The 16,917-nt window shown below is 39.6% G+C and overlaps 1 protein-coding gene across 1 annotated transcript; it reads right to left on the reverse strand.

Annotated features, from left to right (window-relative positions):
• Positions 1 to 1,968: 1,968 nt before the first annotated feature.
• On the reverse strand, positions 1,969 to 8,849 carry ndufs6 (NADH:ubiquinone oxidoreductase subunit S6). Its single transcript, XM_034161378.1, has 4 exons — positions 8,684 to 8,849; positions 5,670 to 5,723; positions 4,116 to 4,238; positions 1,969 to 2,104 (listed from the first exon to the last, which is right to left on the reverse strand). Exons 1-4 carry the CDS (start codon positions 8,825 to 8,827, stop codon positions 2,036 to 2,038), a joined length of 390 nt encoding a protein of 129 aa, XP_034017269.1. The 5' UTR covers positions 8,828 to 8,849; the 3' UTR covers positions 1,969 to 2,035.
• Positions 8,850 to 16,917: the final 8,068 nt, after the last annotated feature.

Raw genomic sequence — 16,917 nt, forward strand, 5'->3', positions numbered from 1 at the left:
TAAAAATTTTGGGCTCCAGGCTGTTCAGACAAACAAACAGTGGTGAAAACATAACCTCCACCAACGATAAAAGATGTCAAGGAGGGTCTAACAGCTATCTGGAACAGGGAGAAAAGACCAGATGTAGACCTGGGTTCAAGTCCTACTCATGCAGAGTCCTTGGATAAGAGACTTAATCTGCATTGTCTCAGTCCACCAAGCTGAAAAAAATGGGTCTTGGCAGGCGGAAATAAATAGGAGGAATCTTTGTAAAGCGCTTTGAGCACCTACTAGATTTAAAAAAGCACTATAGACAAGCAGGTCTTCTGCTGTATCAAATTATCCAAATGCCAGTTTGTTCATTGCTGTATCAAACCTCGCAGTTCTTTACTGAAACTGAAGAGTAGATGAAGAACAATGAAAACAATCAACTTCCTGCGGTGGAGTGTAAATAACCAGACAAATGAATGAGTGAGGTTTGTAAAAGGAACAACTACCATCATCATTGCAGACAAGCGGTTGTATCCACAGTCACTTGATGCATTTAAGAATGATGAATAATTAAGTACAGTGCAATTACATCCAGCAGCAGACGCTGTGCTGCTGCTCTGCACGACTCCGCCGCTCACTTTCATGCTCAGGTTTTGCCTCTGGCAGCGCCTACAAGCCAACCAGCCACGGCCTCTGAATCAGAGTCTCCAAAACCCAGTCAGACTCGTCTCTCCTGCCTCGTTCTAACAATACACCTCTCCCCTTCCATCACCCAAAGTGGACTGACTGTAGATGAGGTTAAGTACAGTGTAAGCCACACTTCCAGGAGTCACCACAGCCAATTATATCAGGCTGACTTCTCTTCCCAACCTGCGCTGTGATGTGGAAAATACAGTTCCACTGGCTGCATGGCTGGGGACAGAACAGGCTGGTGCTGTCTGGAGCCCGAGCCAAGCGCAGGCTAATTTGGTATGCTGAGGTCTTTGGAGAATTAAGCCCGATGAAATATATATATATATGATCTTCAAACGTGTATTGTTTCAGAAGGCTGGCTCCTTCCTTCTGCAGTGCCAGGAGCCAACACCGAGCAAATGTGTCCTCCTGTATCCTGATTAAATCAACTATAAGGCAGTTGTTCATATTTTAATGACCCATCTTGCAGATTGTGCAACATTTTGTTCAAGTCCAATGTTGACATTGTCTTACTGTGATTTAAAATAAAAATTAATGATGCTTAATTGCTTGTGTGTATTTTTCTGTCACATTTCAATCACAATGCACACTGTAAAATTAAATGAAAAAATATGTTTCTTAATAGTGTAGCAAATATTTTAGTAGTGTGTAATAACTCTTGAAGCAAACATCTGCTGAACACTGCTGACCCCTGCCTGTCAAAGAGAAAACTGCATTGTCACAATTTGAAAGAGAATCTCACTGAACTTTTGTCAACAGCAGCTGGAAGAATGTTAAAATCAACATATGATATAAAATGTGACAAAACCCTTCCGCAGAAGTAAACATTTCAATCCAATAAACACAGAGTGTACATTCAGTGCATTCTGAGCCCCAAACCCCGATAAACATGTGGAGTTGTGTCAGGAAAGGCATCCAAACCAAACAAGCACATCACAAACTGGAATTTCCGTACTGGATTGCACAGAAATGTGTCCAGAGGCAGCGGGAGAAGAGGTAAAGTTAGAAGTGTGACTTTGAATGGTTGCCATATGACTGGTGGAGAGAGAGAGAACTGGCTAATAGAAGAAAAGTACACAGTGTGTGCATAAGACATGTACAGAGGAGGGACCCAGGGTATATATATAGGGAGAAGGCTGCTGAGATGGAGCCACCAGGAGGGAGGAGAAGGAGGAGGCCAAAAAGTAAGTTTATGGTCGGCCCATGTATGACAGAAGACAATGCTGATGACAGTGCGAGAGAGACACTGATAATCTGCCGAGACAACCCCTGATGGAAGCACCCGAAAGAAGAAGAATACACTCAGATAGATTTAAGATAATTTATTACTCAATATGACAATTTATACAAAGCAGCAAATAGAGTTCGTGTCTCAGTGATGATGCTTCTGCTTGAACTGTAGTCCACAGTAACCACATGTCCCCACTTTTGTATCTTTGTCCTGGAGGAACACACACACACACACAAATATATTCAGTATGTATATTATTTTGTACCTTTCTGACCTGCTGTATTTGTGTAGCTGTATTCCAAATACTGTTATCAAAAGTATTAATACTTTCAATATCAAAGGAAATACTCCCCCCAATCCAAATCCAAGTGGTTGGCATAAAAGAGTGCGCTTATATTCAACGACTTTTGTTTGGTTATTTAGATTTTGCACTGTAATTGCTCTTTTATTTTTTTTAAAGATACAAGTTCCCACGGTGAAGAAGAAGTCAGAAGGTCAAAGAGCCTTTTCGTATCGTGCACCCACCCTGTGGAATAGCCTTCCTGCGACCGTGAGGCAGTCGGAGTCTGTGGGCATTTTTAAGTCAAGACTGAAAACCTATTTTTATTCTTTCTTATGAATAGTTATGTTTTATTCTTTTACTTCTGTATTTGAATTTTTTTTATTCATTTTTAATTATTTATTTAAATTTTATGTTGAATTGTTTTATGTAAGGCACCTTGAGACGGCTTTTGCTGTGATTTGGCACATTATATGCTAATCAAATGAATTAAATTAAATTACAAGTAGGTTCTATGTTAAATACTGCGTCCAAAATCCTGCACTCATGGAGATAAATAGTCTTTGTCATCTTATCAATGGAAAAACTGCTTATATTAAAGAGACAATTACATGAAAGGGCTTTTATAGTTTTGAAATAACCATATGATGTGTCTCCTACATAGCAGATCAGTAAGCTTTAGTTTTCAGTTATCGAAGTTGATTAATAAGCTTTAATTTATTCTATGTATACATGCACTATCAGAGAAAGAGAGAGATTACTTCAGTGTGTTTTTGGATTCATCATTGAGCATTTTAATGTCTCAGGTCATGAATGGCAAACCATCACTCAATTGTTTCTATAATTTTTTTTTTTTTTTTTTTTTACACATCTCAAGATTTATTGCATATTTATTTAGTGCACATGTGCTATAGACTAAAAATGTGATATCAAACTGCCAGGTCTTACTGCAAAATGCACAAATAAATTGATTTTAAAACAACCATTCAATTAAATAAGAGTTAACACTCATGGAAAAAACACAAAAACCTCACCTTGCTGTTATACTGCTTCACCTCAAGAAGCTTTGGTGGCCACAGTCTGCTGTAAGAGCTGATTGGTTTAATAATGGATTAGTGCCAACCTAAAATCGGACCATTTCCTCATTACTACAGGACTGCGAGCTGGGCACAGTCCACTTCAAAGACAAGAACAGGTGCTACTCTAACTGGTTATAGTAAATCTCACCCTTTCATGTGCCCAGCTTTGCAGTAGTATTTCCCCAACAAGTTAAACAGAAATATACATTCAGACACAACCAATGTGGATTTGCGCCACTCATTTTAGCATCATTCACCAAAACAGAACCCAAAATACTACACTTAGCTGTTGCAGCAGGAAAAACTACATTTTTCAATGTCATGTATTTAAGGAACCCAGGTTCACCACTACACAGGCATGATCCACCAGGCAGGTGCTTCAGTGTTGAGGACCCCAGCAGTGGGAGAAGACCAAGGACAAGTCCACATGTCACCTGGCTGCAGCAAATAAACGGTTACTTTCAAGAGGTGGGGATTGAGTGGTTGTCCACCTGGGTGTTTATTATCCAGGACCCAAGGTGGTGTTGTGGTTGGGTGGATACAGCAACACACAGCACCAGCACATACTCCCTGAACTGATCTGACACATAGTGCTGCAAAACCTTCTTGCTCACAGCAAACTCAAAAGAGTAATGAAAACTGAAATAAACATGTTTAACTGAGTCAGTTTCAAAGGATGAATGATGCAGGAACATCATGGAGTAGCCACAGTAACCATGGCAACAGATCAGTTAACTGATGTTAACAGTATCTGTTTTACTATCTCAAAGTTAAGAGAATCCACCTTGAACTGCTGTGTTGCCTCCCCTGTATGTCAGATCGGTGGTGTTGAGCATCTTGTGCCTGACACACGGACTCTTACCAGGTTGATGTAGACTTTAGGGTGGCCCAGAGCCCCTCCACCTCCATCACAGGACACCACTCTGGCCTCAATGTCAGTCACTGGCTCCTCTGCCACCAACTTGATAGCAAAACTCTTATTCACCTTGACACAAATAATTTGGCTTCTGTCACTATACTTTAAGCATGCTTCATACAAGAAGTAAAATGATAAAAAGGTTTGAAAAAGTGAGACGCCATATCAGCATCTATGGCTATTTCATGTTAAAAGGTTGTGAACACCATATAGAGAAATAAATAAGATTCTTCAGATCCATACATGGAAAACAAACCACAAACCCTTTGTGGTGGCTCCTTAGTGAAAACAACAAAGTCTAGGGGTAGAGTAAAACTTTCTTTATGCTTTAAGAGCAGAAAAAGAAACTAAAATATGTTTAATTGGCAAAGATATTCTAAAGAGATTCCATTGGTGAGCCTGGTGTGACCAAAATGGCACCTCATGCACAACCCGATCACATCTGGTTTGAAAGACAAGTAAAAAAAAAAAAAAAAAAAAAACCCTTAGTGACATCAGGGTTAACTTCATGCAGCTGGTTTCCAAAACAGACATCCCATTCGATCTGCCATTTCCTTGAAATAAAAATGAACAGTAAAGATTTGAGGTTGGAGGCAGCAGTGTGTCTGCTCCTTATAAGAGCAGCCAGCGTGGCCTGGGACCCGACAGAAAACTACGCTCAAGTTCCGTCGCTGTGGAAGTTGTAATTTTTTCTAAAATACATAATCTGATGATCAGTACTGAAAAGGTCAAGTGCCTGCACATGATGGTGTGAGTGTGAAAAATAAATTAAGGGAACAGCAAGAGCAGAACAGGTGGGCATCAGTCACTTTTTGTGCACCTTGAATATTCATCATGTTGACACAGAACTCTGTCATAATGTCTGTTCTCATGTGAAACATTGTCATGCTACTTTGATGAAAACAAAAATCTGTGGAAATTTTGTGTGATGCAGCTCGTTGCTTGACAGCATTTAGTCATCCACATTGTTTCTTTCACTGTCTAATCTGTTTCTACAAAGGATGCTATGGTGATGCAGAAAATATGAGTTGAACGTTACTTTCCAGAAATACTGTGAAGGTCCATATATCCAGTTTTATCGGTGTAAGAAACTAAGTATGGAACACTGTGTGTTTTAATTTCCTTTTAGTTGATTTAGGTGATGTGCAATGGCTTGACAATATGCCAAAATCAAGAAGAGAAGCAGATTTAGGAACATGATCATCTAAAAATTGGAAAACAATGACAGAAACTTTTGAGAATCAACTATTTTAACTGGTTATATTAAAAGGCAGGGGAGGTATCCAAGTTGTTAATGCACTTGGTTTCAGTGCAGAAGGTTCCTGGTTAATGAGTTGAGTCAGGAAGGGCGTCCGGCGTAAAACTTGTGCCAATTAAACATGGAGATCCACCTCAGATTTGCTGTGGCGACCCCAAGTAAAAACAAGGAAGCAGCGGAAGGGACTCACGTAATTGGTTATAATAAAAATAGAAACTTTCATGGAGTCAATTATTTCTTACCTCTTTCTGTCTGCCAACAAATCGAGCTCTCCTGTGATCCTCTTCATCAAACATCTGAGCACATAAAACACACAAATACTTCATCAACTCATTTCTGGACCTCTTTATAGTTCTTCCAAAACTAATCAGATCTCATGTCAAACACATCCACTTTTTGACACCTGTGGGATTTTATAATCAGAAGTCGATGTAGAAAATTTGCAAAACATCAGAAACGTGGACCAGAGTTGTTCAACGTTTAATTTGGCTTGTTGCAGCTTCTCAAATATGAGGATTTGCTCGTACACATTTTGGTTTACAGCCACTGGTTGAGTTTGTAAAAACCATGGACATACTGCCATAAATCCCTTTCAACCCCATTTAAAAACAGATAACGCATTACAAGCTACGATGGACTTTATGGTCAGCAGAACTCTGTGATTAATCAACAAGAAATTCACAAACAACTTGACAGGCCGATCTGCCATTATTTATTTACCAGCAAAATATCTGTGACTGATTGGTATGAATGACATCAAAATTAAGTCAAAGAAGTCATATGATGTAGTCAGACATGCTGAAAAACACGATTACAGAGATATGCATTTTTACTTGTACATTTTAATCAAGTACAGAGTTGCAACAATTACTGGTTAGTACCCAAGTAATCAACAACTATTTTGATAAAATTAATCACTCAGTAATTTTTAAAAACATCTATATTCTTTGATGTCACCTTCTTGAATGTGAATAATTTAAGAATATTTGTTACTATTATTCTTTTTTCTTAATGTTTCTTTCTATCTGGCAGTAAACTGAATTATTTTTAGATAATGGACTAAAGTAGAGAAGCTTGAATCTTCGACTGGACTGGATTGCTTGACGTGAGGACGTTTCGCTTCAAATCACAGAAGCTTCCTCAGCTAAAATTCTTGCTCTGGTAGTCTGACTTCTGTCTTGACTCTTGTAGAGAAGAATAAACCAGAAGCCAACAAAAGCTGGAGTTTTTTTTAACCTAACCAGACCCCACCTACCGAGAGGCTGACTGCTATAGGCTAGTGACTAAACAATAGCTCTAATTAGCACCTATTGTGCTCTAGTTACCACTCTCCTAATGACAGGACGGAAGCCTCCCCTGATGGCTCCCTTGACGACTCTCTCCTGATGACATGAATGACTCATTACCATGAACAAAAGACTGAAACTGCTTTGACCTGAGTACCACATTGTAAACAGGGGACAAAGCGTGTCTGAGACCCGCTCCGCGGTTAAGGCTGGGTTTCAACTATTGCCTACACAGCAATAATGGACTAAAGACATTGGGAGGAGTTAACTTGGTCTCTGATCACATTTGTCACCATTTTCTTGACATTTTATGGGCCTAACAACTAATCAAAAAATAAACAGATTAATCAATTATCCAATCCAGCTTTATTTATAGAGCACTTTTTACAAAACAGCAAGGTTTAACAACGTGCTGTACAACAGCTAAACAGAACAATAAAAACACCAATGAATACAAACAAAAGACATGACAGGAGAAATGCTTGCACAAAAACACACAATCATTCTGTGTTAAAACCCAAAGAATAAAAATGTATTTTTAAAAGACTTTTAAAAACAGGCAATGTGGGGCCAACCTATCATGAAGACGGATCTCATTCCACAGTCTGGGAGCTAGAACATTGAAAACCTCATTTAATGTATATTTTACATTATATCTTAATCAAACATACTCATATTTGAAAGTGGTGTGCAGACTGGCACTCGCGATCACTTAAAGTCTGATCCAGATCTGATCCAGTTCGTGGGTTTTGTGAATATTTGAAATTATATTGAAAACCCCACTTGATGTACATTTTGCATTAAATCTCAATCAAAAGTGCCTCAATCACTCTCATTTGTGACAATGGGGTGCAAACTGGCACTCTCAATAAATAGATTACAATAGATTTGAGTCACATCTGATCTGTATTGTGGATTTAGTGGATATTTGATTTTAACATTGAAAAGCCCTTTTGATCTATATTTCGTATTATATTTTAGCTGATGAAAAGCCACTTCTAACAGGCTTTGACCTTTAAAATTTTTTTCCAAGGTAAAAATTTGTGGAATTCGCATTGGTGGAGTTTTGTTCTCTACGAGTACGATGCTCATAGAAGTCGAAGTTGTGTTTTGATGACTAATGCGACTGATCCACAGACCTATAGGACATCAATGGAACATATAGCTTCAGTAGGTCAGATATTTATGTTGGTGCATACCCATGAAGAGACTTAAAACCAAACAATAAAATCTTAAAATGAATCCTAAAAAGAACCAGAAACCAGTGTAGGGATGCAGGAATAGGGCCTGTTAAACGGTGAGCAGCAGAATTTTGGACTAACTGCAAGGATGAAAGCGGAGTGACAAAGAGCACCATAGCAGAAGCATTATGAAATTATGAAAATAATTGCAAGTTGCAGCCATAATTATTTAGAGGATAAATGCCACTAACAGCCTTCAAAGAAGCGAACATATTTTATATAACTGTGTATAAATCTAAATTTGTTAATTTAGCAATTGAAAAATGTCATACATGCCAACATCCCAAACCCTGAGACACTCCAAGGAAATACATTAATGAACAACTGATTTGTTAACTTCAGCCTGCAAGCATGTTTCCTTGTGAAACATGAGCGAGGAAAGTCGTCAGTATTATAATATGAATGAATAATTCTATCTGTGCTGGCTAATAAGCCAGAAAAGTAACATTATGTATGTCTGCCTGTTCTACATGTTTGTTTTATGATTTAGAGTGTTGGATGGAGCATTATTTGTACTGTATTTACCCCTTACGACTGCTTTGCAAAATAATTCACGTGTTTAGATGAAAAACTAATCGTTGCCCATACAAATTGGCCAGAATTTGCTGTAAAACACTGCAAGCAAGACTAAAATATTTTGTCCACAATTATGAAACACTGACGTGGGGTTAAGCTAAGCTAACTCAACCAGAAAAAAGAACACTCCGTTCTACTGAAAAATCCTGTTACCTGTCCGGTATGAGTGATTGGTTCTCCGGTAGGGGAAACGTCTACATTGTAGCAACGAACGGGTACAACAGACAACCTAAAAACTGGCACAAAAACCTTTAAGTTTTTGCTGAAGGACAAGACTTTACGCACTACAGACGCCATGTTTACGGGCGGTGGCGGCGGATGCTGCTGCTTCTTCTTCTTCTCTTTGGTTAAACACCTTGTAGGTGCGTTATCGCCACCTCCCCGCCGGAACCATGAAGTAAACTGCTGCAGTTTTATATGAGTTTTAAAATTAGCAACAAATCTGGTCTATTACGAGTTAAGACAATTTAGCGGATTTTACTCAGTTTCTCGGAAATTAAATGACCATCACGAAAATAAAAACACGACCCATTCATTCATTGCCATCTGCCGGTGGACAGAGGGAAGTGTTGTTTCGCGTTTCAAAAAAAATAAATGTTTTTAACTGATCTGTAGCTGTGGTTGGTCGGTTTTCTTTCCTTCTTTTGGTCTACAGATCCTGAAAAACAGACATAAAGAGCTTAAATTTAAAATGTTGCGTAAACATGGAGGGGATCGCTTGTTGTCGATTTGGTTTATTTGATTAATGTTTAAGCTCCACCACGAACAAACATGTATGATTTCAGGGTTTACAAATATTTCTGATCCTTAAAAAAATGTTTACCGATTGTAAAGTTTGCTGAACTAAATTTACTGGCTCACGAATGGTGTTCAGTTAGCCGAAAAGCTAATGCGCTAATTAAAGTTTGTGCTCTACACACTCACGATGACTGATATACACGCACAGGTAGGGAGAAAAAGAATGACTGTAGTCAGTAGAACACAGTCTGATGAGGATAAACCAAACAGCAACCTCTTCCACTGAAAAATGAAGCCAACACAGAAATTCCAAAAACTGCAATTCCTTGACTGGCCACTTGAGGTCGGCTCCATGAGCAAGTCAATGTCATGCTCAGTGTTGCCAGATAGGAAATATGCAACTATCATACCAAAACTTCAAAATTATCGTATTTTGGGAGAAATTATTGTACACAAACAAAACACATACAACGTCGCTATTTTAGTGTTTTTTTTTTTAATTTCCAAAGAATTTTATGTCACATTTTTAAACAGTAATTCACAATATCCCCATAGTAATGGGGAAACTATGGCACAAAAAGAACGCAAATGCACTGCCAGACTAGAATTTTTTTTTCTTTTCTGTGAACGGACACAAACGTGTTAATTACCAGACTAGCTGCTAGGCTCAAAAGTTGTGTGTGTGAGTAGTGATGGTGACAGGGGTGGGCTAAGCTACGTATGTGCGCATGTGCAGCCAAAACAGTCTACATATTTATTTATGTTTTTCTTTATTCGTTGACCCCTGGCATACCTTTGTACTTTGTGTTTATCATTAATCTTTAAAAAAAAAAAAACACTGTGTTGCACAACTTCTCAATCATAAAAAAAAAAAAGTTACAAATGTAAAGAAAGTGTGACGTGAAAACGAACTATTTTGTTGAACACAGAAAAAACGTTGACACCTCCATAAGGAACTTTTTTTTTTTTTTTGTATATCTCTTTGCCCTTGTGTTTTGTTCGTTTGTTATTGAATTTGTTGAAATAAAGTTTTGTAAAAAAAAAAAAGTCAGTTGTCTCTGGCCCAGGGAGGGAGGGGCAGGGCCGAGAATTGGGAACTCATTACTTTGTATGGAAAGGGGGCGGGCTTTCAAATGACTGTCCCGGGCCGCCAAAGCCAGCAGCAGCCCTGTGTGTGGTGCGTCTTTGATGCCGCCTGAGTGCAACGCCTGCAAAATGATTCTTGGGTGTCAGAGAGAGATGCGTGTTTGGGTAACCAACTGAAATTATCGTACATTTTGGATTTTTTGGATTTTCTCCCATTGTTGACACAGACACCCTCTCTATTTTTAAGATTAGGCTTAAAACTTTCCTTTTTGCTAAAGCTTATAGTTAGGGCTGGATCAGGTGACCCTGAACCATCCCTTAGTTATGCTGCTATAGACGTAGACTTCTGGGGGGTTCCCATGATGCACTGTTTCTTTCTCTTTTTGCTCTGTATGCACCACTCTGCATTTAATCATTAGTGATTGATCTCTGCTCACCTCCACAGCATGTCTTTTTCCTGGTTCTCTCCCTCAGCCCCAACCAGTCCCAGCAGAAGACTGCCCCTCCCTGAGCCTGGTTCTGCTGGATGTTTCTTCCTGTTAAAAGGGAGTTTTTCCTTCCCGCTGTAGCCAAGTGCTTGCTCACAGGGGGTCGTTTTGACCGTTGGGGTTTTACATAATTATTGTATGGCCTTGCCTTACAATATAAAGCGCCTTGGGGCAACTGTTTGTTGTGATTTGGCGCTATATAAACAAATTGATTGATTGATTACATCGCACAGAGGGCAAAACTATCGTACAAATACGATAATTATTGTACATGCACTGGTCATGCTGACTGGAAGAGGCCAAAGTGATGACTTTAGATAACACCTGGCTGCTGCAGACTGACAACCAGTTTTAGGAGCTCAGGCTGGACTGCAGGTCTGTTGGTTACCGGTTTGGATCCGGGCTGGTTTTGTGAAGTGGTGGAGGATGCAACAGGCAGCTCAAACCTACAAAACCTGCAAGCATTGTCAACCAAGTGGTGGCGACTAGCTTCTGGGGAAAAGAAAACTCAACAAGCAAGTTTGACACAACATAAACTGTTTTAATAAGATATTACAGCAAATACAAACTGTACCAGTTTCAAGGTGCAGCAATGGTTCACATGAAATACCAACAGAACAATCTTGTTTTTTTTTTTTTCATTTTTTAAAGGTAAGACCTGCATAACTTCTCACTTTAAGGATTCATGAAGTGACACCAGTTTGTCTGAATTCATCGATTTTTAATCACTGTCAGCAGCTTCACATTAACAGAACCAAGCACTGATCTACACAACAGAGCAGAAAAATCTGAACAAAAACTGCAATCAAAAATGCACAACTTTTAAGAATTTTAGCCAAAGTTTGCTGAACCCAATGGCAGATTTTTTTTTTTTTTTTTTTTTTTTGCTTAAAAAAGAAAATCTGATCAAATTTAAAAAAAAAATAAATTTTTAATACAGCTGGTTTTGCAGTCTGTTAGCAACTTATCTAAAATTCTAACTTTAATGTTCCGTCTGCTTGATTTCATGTTCCCCATAATTCTGATGTGACTTTCTACTTGAATGTCATTTTCTGATTTTCTGTTTGCACACCAGCACTGAGGCCTTAATGTTTGTGTTGATTTTCTGGTTCTTTCACAGCTCAGAATGGTGCTGAACACTTTGCTTGTTATGTGTGTGAGCGTCCTGCTTGGTTCCTCCCTTGGCTGTTACTGGTGTTTCATCAACCATGATGATTTCACCACAATGTGCCAGAAACACCACGACGTTGGTCTGTGTGAGCAGAGGGTGGACCAGTTCTTCACACACAACCAGAGTGATTGAGGCTCAAAAAGTGGGTGTGTACGACTCAAATTTGATCTTTTCCCTTCAATCTGCTCATCATAAACACTGAGGTGATGAAAGGATGAATTGTCTGATGTCACTCGTGTCCCTTTTGCAGGATGGGGCTACCACAGGCGTCTGGAGGACATGCTCAGACGAGAGATTCTGCCCATTGTGAAAGACTTCAAGGACAACTTCCGTGTAGGTAGGAAGGAAATTAGTGTCCGAATTGTTGAATCAGATCATAAACATGAAGTAGTTGGAGAAAATAAAGTGCAGATATTTCAGCAGAATGCGTTTGTTTTCCTCCTTTTCCATCCATCAGTGGCAGAGGTGGACAGAAGGCTGCAGACAGCAGCTGAAAACGTCATCTCAGCTGCTTCCAAACTGCCAAGTCAGACACGATCACAACTCTCCTACATCTGCTCACATGTTTTACTTTGATAATCAACATATTAGCTCTAAATTAATACAATAAATACATATTATGTCTTGTCCTGATAATCATATCATTAAATTAATTTCTGTATATTATATGCAGGGGTGGTGGCCAAGTGGTTAATGCGCTTGGTTTCAGTTCAGAAGGTTCCGGGTTCAAATCCCACCCCTGCCACATTTCTCCATGTAATGTGGAGTTGCGTCAGGAAGGGCATCCGGCGTAAAACTTGTGCCAATTCAACATGCAGATCCACCTTGGATTTGCTGTGGCGACCCCGAGTGCAAACAAGGGAGCAGCCGAAGGGACTTACTATTTATGAATATAATATCATTTAATATTTATACTTATATACATTAGATTGTATTATTTATATCTATATTTTTATATTTATACATATTCCATTATTATATTATTTGTATTTGCAGAAAATATTTACAAAATAAATATTTCATCATTTCAATTGATTAAAATCAGTGTAACTAAACCATTTTCTTTTATTTTGACAGGGTTAGGGTTAGTAAAATAGCATATATTTTCATGTATTCTTTACATAAGCCAAGTTTGTCAACTTGAAGATGAATATTTCTTGTGACGTTATCATCTTTTATGTCAATCTTGGTGGAGATATGTTCTCTCAAAGTCCTCGGTTTTTTTTTTTTTTGTATATGCACCTGGCATTGTTGGAAATTATAGAACGCATTTCAGCATAATGTGTGTTTCAAGAGCGATTTTGCAGCTTGAGGTTTCAGATTCAGATTCAAACAACTTTATTGATCCCTAAAAGGGCAATTCATTTCACACCCAGTTACCTCAGATTGAGGCAATGTGAGGGGGGGCATCAACACATGGTCGCGCAGCCATGAGTGAGTCAATCCCTAAGTGACTGGAAAATGCCAAAGTGATGCTGCTGCAGACTGACGCCTGCTTTTAGGAGACTGGGTTGGACCGTGGGTCTGCCAGCTGCGTTCTCGGTTTGGATCTGGGTTGGTTTTGTGAGATGGTGGAGGAGGCAACAGGCAGCATCGTACAGGTTTCCTGTTTGCACACCAGCACTGAGGCCTTAATGTTTCTGTGTTGATTTTCTGGTTCTTTCACAGCTCAGAACGGTGCTGACCACTTTATTTGTGATGTGCGTGATCATCCTGCTCGGTTCTTCCCTCGGCTGCACCCGGTGTTTCATCAGCCATGATGATTTCACCACAATGTGCCAGAAACACTACGACGTTGGTCTGTGTGAGCAGAGGGTGGACCAGTTCTTCACACACAACCAGAGAGTAATTGAGGCCGGAAAAGTGGGTGCGTACGACTCAGATTTGATCTTTTCCCTTTAATCTGCTCATCATAAACACTGAGGTGATGAAAGGATGAAGGTGTCTGATGTCACTTGTGTCCCTTTTGCAGGATGGGGCTACCACAGGCGTCTGGAGGACATCCTCAGACGAGAGATTCTGCCCATTGTAAAGGACTTCAAGGACAACTTCCGTGGAGGTAGGATGGAAATTAGTGTCCAAATTGTTGAATCAGATCATAAACATGAAGTAATTGGAGAAAATAAAGTGCAGATATTTCAGCAGAATGTGTCTGTTTTCCTCCTTTTCCATCCATCAGTGGCAGAGTTGGACAGAAGGCTGCAGACAGCAGCCGAAAACTTCATCTCAGCTGCTTCCAAACTGCCGAGAAGTGAGACACGATCACAACTCTCCTACATCTGCTCACATATATTGTTTTATCTTGATAATCAACATATTAGCTCTAAATTAATACAATAAATACATATATTATGTACTTTCCTGATCATCATATTAAAATAATTTCTATATATTATTTAATATAATATCATTTAATATTTGTATTTATATACATTAGACTGTATTATTTATATCGCTGTTTTATATTTATATATATTCCGTTATATAATTTATATTTGCAAAATAAATTTACAAAATAAATATTTCATCATTTCACTTGATTAAAATCAGTGTAACTAAACCATTTTCTTTTATTTTGACAGAAACTGGATGTGTCCCTCCTTGTTTTGAGTGCTTTTATTCTGTTTCATTGCTTCTGTCATAAAGCTACAGTGTGTAGGATTTAGTGCCATCTAGTGGTGAGGTTGCAGATTGCATTATACCATCACTGATCCTGATTTTGTTTCCTGCCGTGGTTTTGGTTCTTTTTGACGGGGTTCATGGCTTCTCATGTGATAATCAATATGTTTGATCGTCCATTTGATAAAAATGAAAGTTGTAGGTAATTATACATGACTGAACACGTGAACAGCCCTAAATCCTGCACACTTGAGCTTTAAAAACCTCATTTTAACCTGTAAGTTGCTGGTTAAACACTCTCCATGTTCACGCCGTGTTAAGAAGAGAACATCTTGTAACGTGTGTTGTCTTCCTGCTGTCAGGTTACCAGAACCCAGTGGCTGAGTACAGCTGTGCTTGCTGTCGGTACCAGTCCTGTGGGTTCCCTCTGGACTGTCCAGGTACGTATCAGTGTGACGTCACAACGTTCACACAGTGCAGACCTTCAGAACAACACAATCCTTGTTCCTTCAACCGTTTTTAGCACAAAGTCAGCAGAGGTGATGTTTGGATTTCCACGTGTTTGTTTCAGTTGAAGGTCTGCAAGTGAAGGAGAACCACAGGGCCCAGTTGTGGTGCGATGCACCGTTCTCCGTACGCGGTGAGGTGGTGAGGATCTGGAGCTTTTCAGAAAAGGTACAGGCTGCTCAGAGACACCATTCAGGCTCCTTCAACTGTGAAATGTGTGTGTGCAGCTGTGCAGAGAAGCATCACTGATCTGTGTGTGTGTGTGTGTGTGTGTGTGTGTGTGTCTCACAGGTGAAAACCACCAATCTGGCTTCATTTGAGGAGGTGACGGCGGGGGAGACAGACTGTTTTCTTTCCAGTCTGTCCGACAGGCGCAAGACGGGACATATCACTGCCAGGTCGCTGGAGAGGACGGGCTGGTTGTCACCCTCTACTTTTACCTCACAGGTGCAACCGCTTTGTCACAGTTTGATGTTTAGCTGCTTTGTACTGCTTCATCTTGTAAACCGTGTCTCCTTCAACTGTCTTCTTCTCATCACTGTGTCCTTTGTGTCCATTTAAGTGACCCCGTCCACTAGTGGAGCATACCTTGAGGAAGCCCGGGAATTACAAAAGATGTATGACTGGATTGTGCTCACAGGGGGCGCTGTGATGACCACCGGCTCCTCCGAACTGCACCTGTCTCCTCTCCTGGTCACTGTCTGCCTGTCTGTCTGCAGTGTTCTTCCTGTTCCTCCTCTCCCTGTGGTAAGACATCATTAATTCCACAAAATAAAAACACACACACAACAAACATGCCACTGCTGGTTTGATGCTTCTTTTTAACTGCTTGGAAAATCTTTTCTTATTGGAGGCCTTTTCTTTTCCTGTTGCAGGGCTCTCCACCTCAGAGTCCATCCACCTCAGGCCAAGATTAAATATTATCGTATTCTGCATCAGGATCCTGTTTGCTCCTGATCCATGAAGCCTGTATATGACTCCTCCCACCATCAGAGGGCAGGACTGCATTACTGGTAAGTTATTGTTTTACTCAAGATATTTTGGACCCTATCTTGACAATCCATAGCACACAGTCTAAATCAATCAAAGTAATTAAGTAATCGTGGTTGTTTTCGGGGATAATATCAAATAAAACAACCCCAGGGTCATCTGGTGTTACTTTTAAGATCCATGTGAAAGTGGAACTAGCACATTGCTGCTTTGTTAGTGGCCTCCGAAGTGAGAGGTTTCCTGGTGAAGACAGATCTGCATGGAAATTGTCAAAATGCACATGCAGTTACAGGAGCAGCAGTGAACACACAACCTCCACCATCCTCTGTCCATGTGCAAAGGTTATATAAATTAGTGACATTCAACTCCAATTCCAATGAAGTTGGAATGTTGTGTAAAATGTAAATAAAAACAGAATACAATGATTTTCAAATCCTCTGCAACCTATATTCAATTGAATACACCACAGAAACAAGATATTTAATGTTCAAACTGATAAATTCTATTGCTTTTGTGTAGATATTTGCTCATTTTGAAATGGATGCCTGCAACACGTTTCAAAAAAGCTGGGACAGTGGTATGTTTACCACTGTGTTACATCACCTTTCCTTCTAACAACACTCAATAAGCATTTGGGAACTGAGGACACTAATTGTTGAAGCTTTGTAGGTGGAATTCTTTCTCATTCTTGCTTGATGTATGACTTCAGTTGTTCAACAGTTCGGGGTCTCCGTTGTCGTATTTTGCGCTTCATAATGCGCCACACATTTTCAATGGGCAACAGGTCT

Source organism: Thalassophryne amazonica, chromosome 20 (assembly GCF_902500255.1).
Source record: "Thalassophryne amazonica chromosome 20, fThaAma1.1, whole genome shotgun sequence".
Lineage (NCBI taxonomy): Eukaryota > Metazoa > Chordata > Actinopteri > Batrachoidiformes > Batrachoididae > Thalassophryne > Thalassophryne amazonica.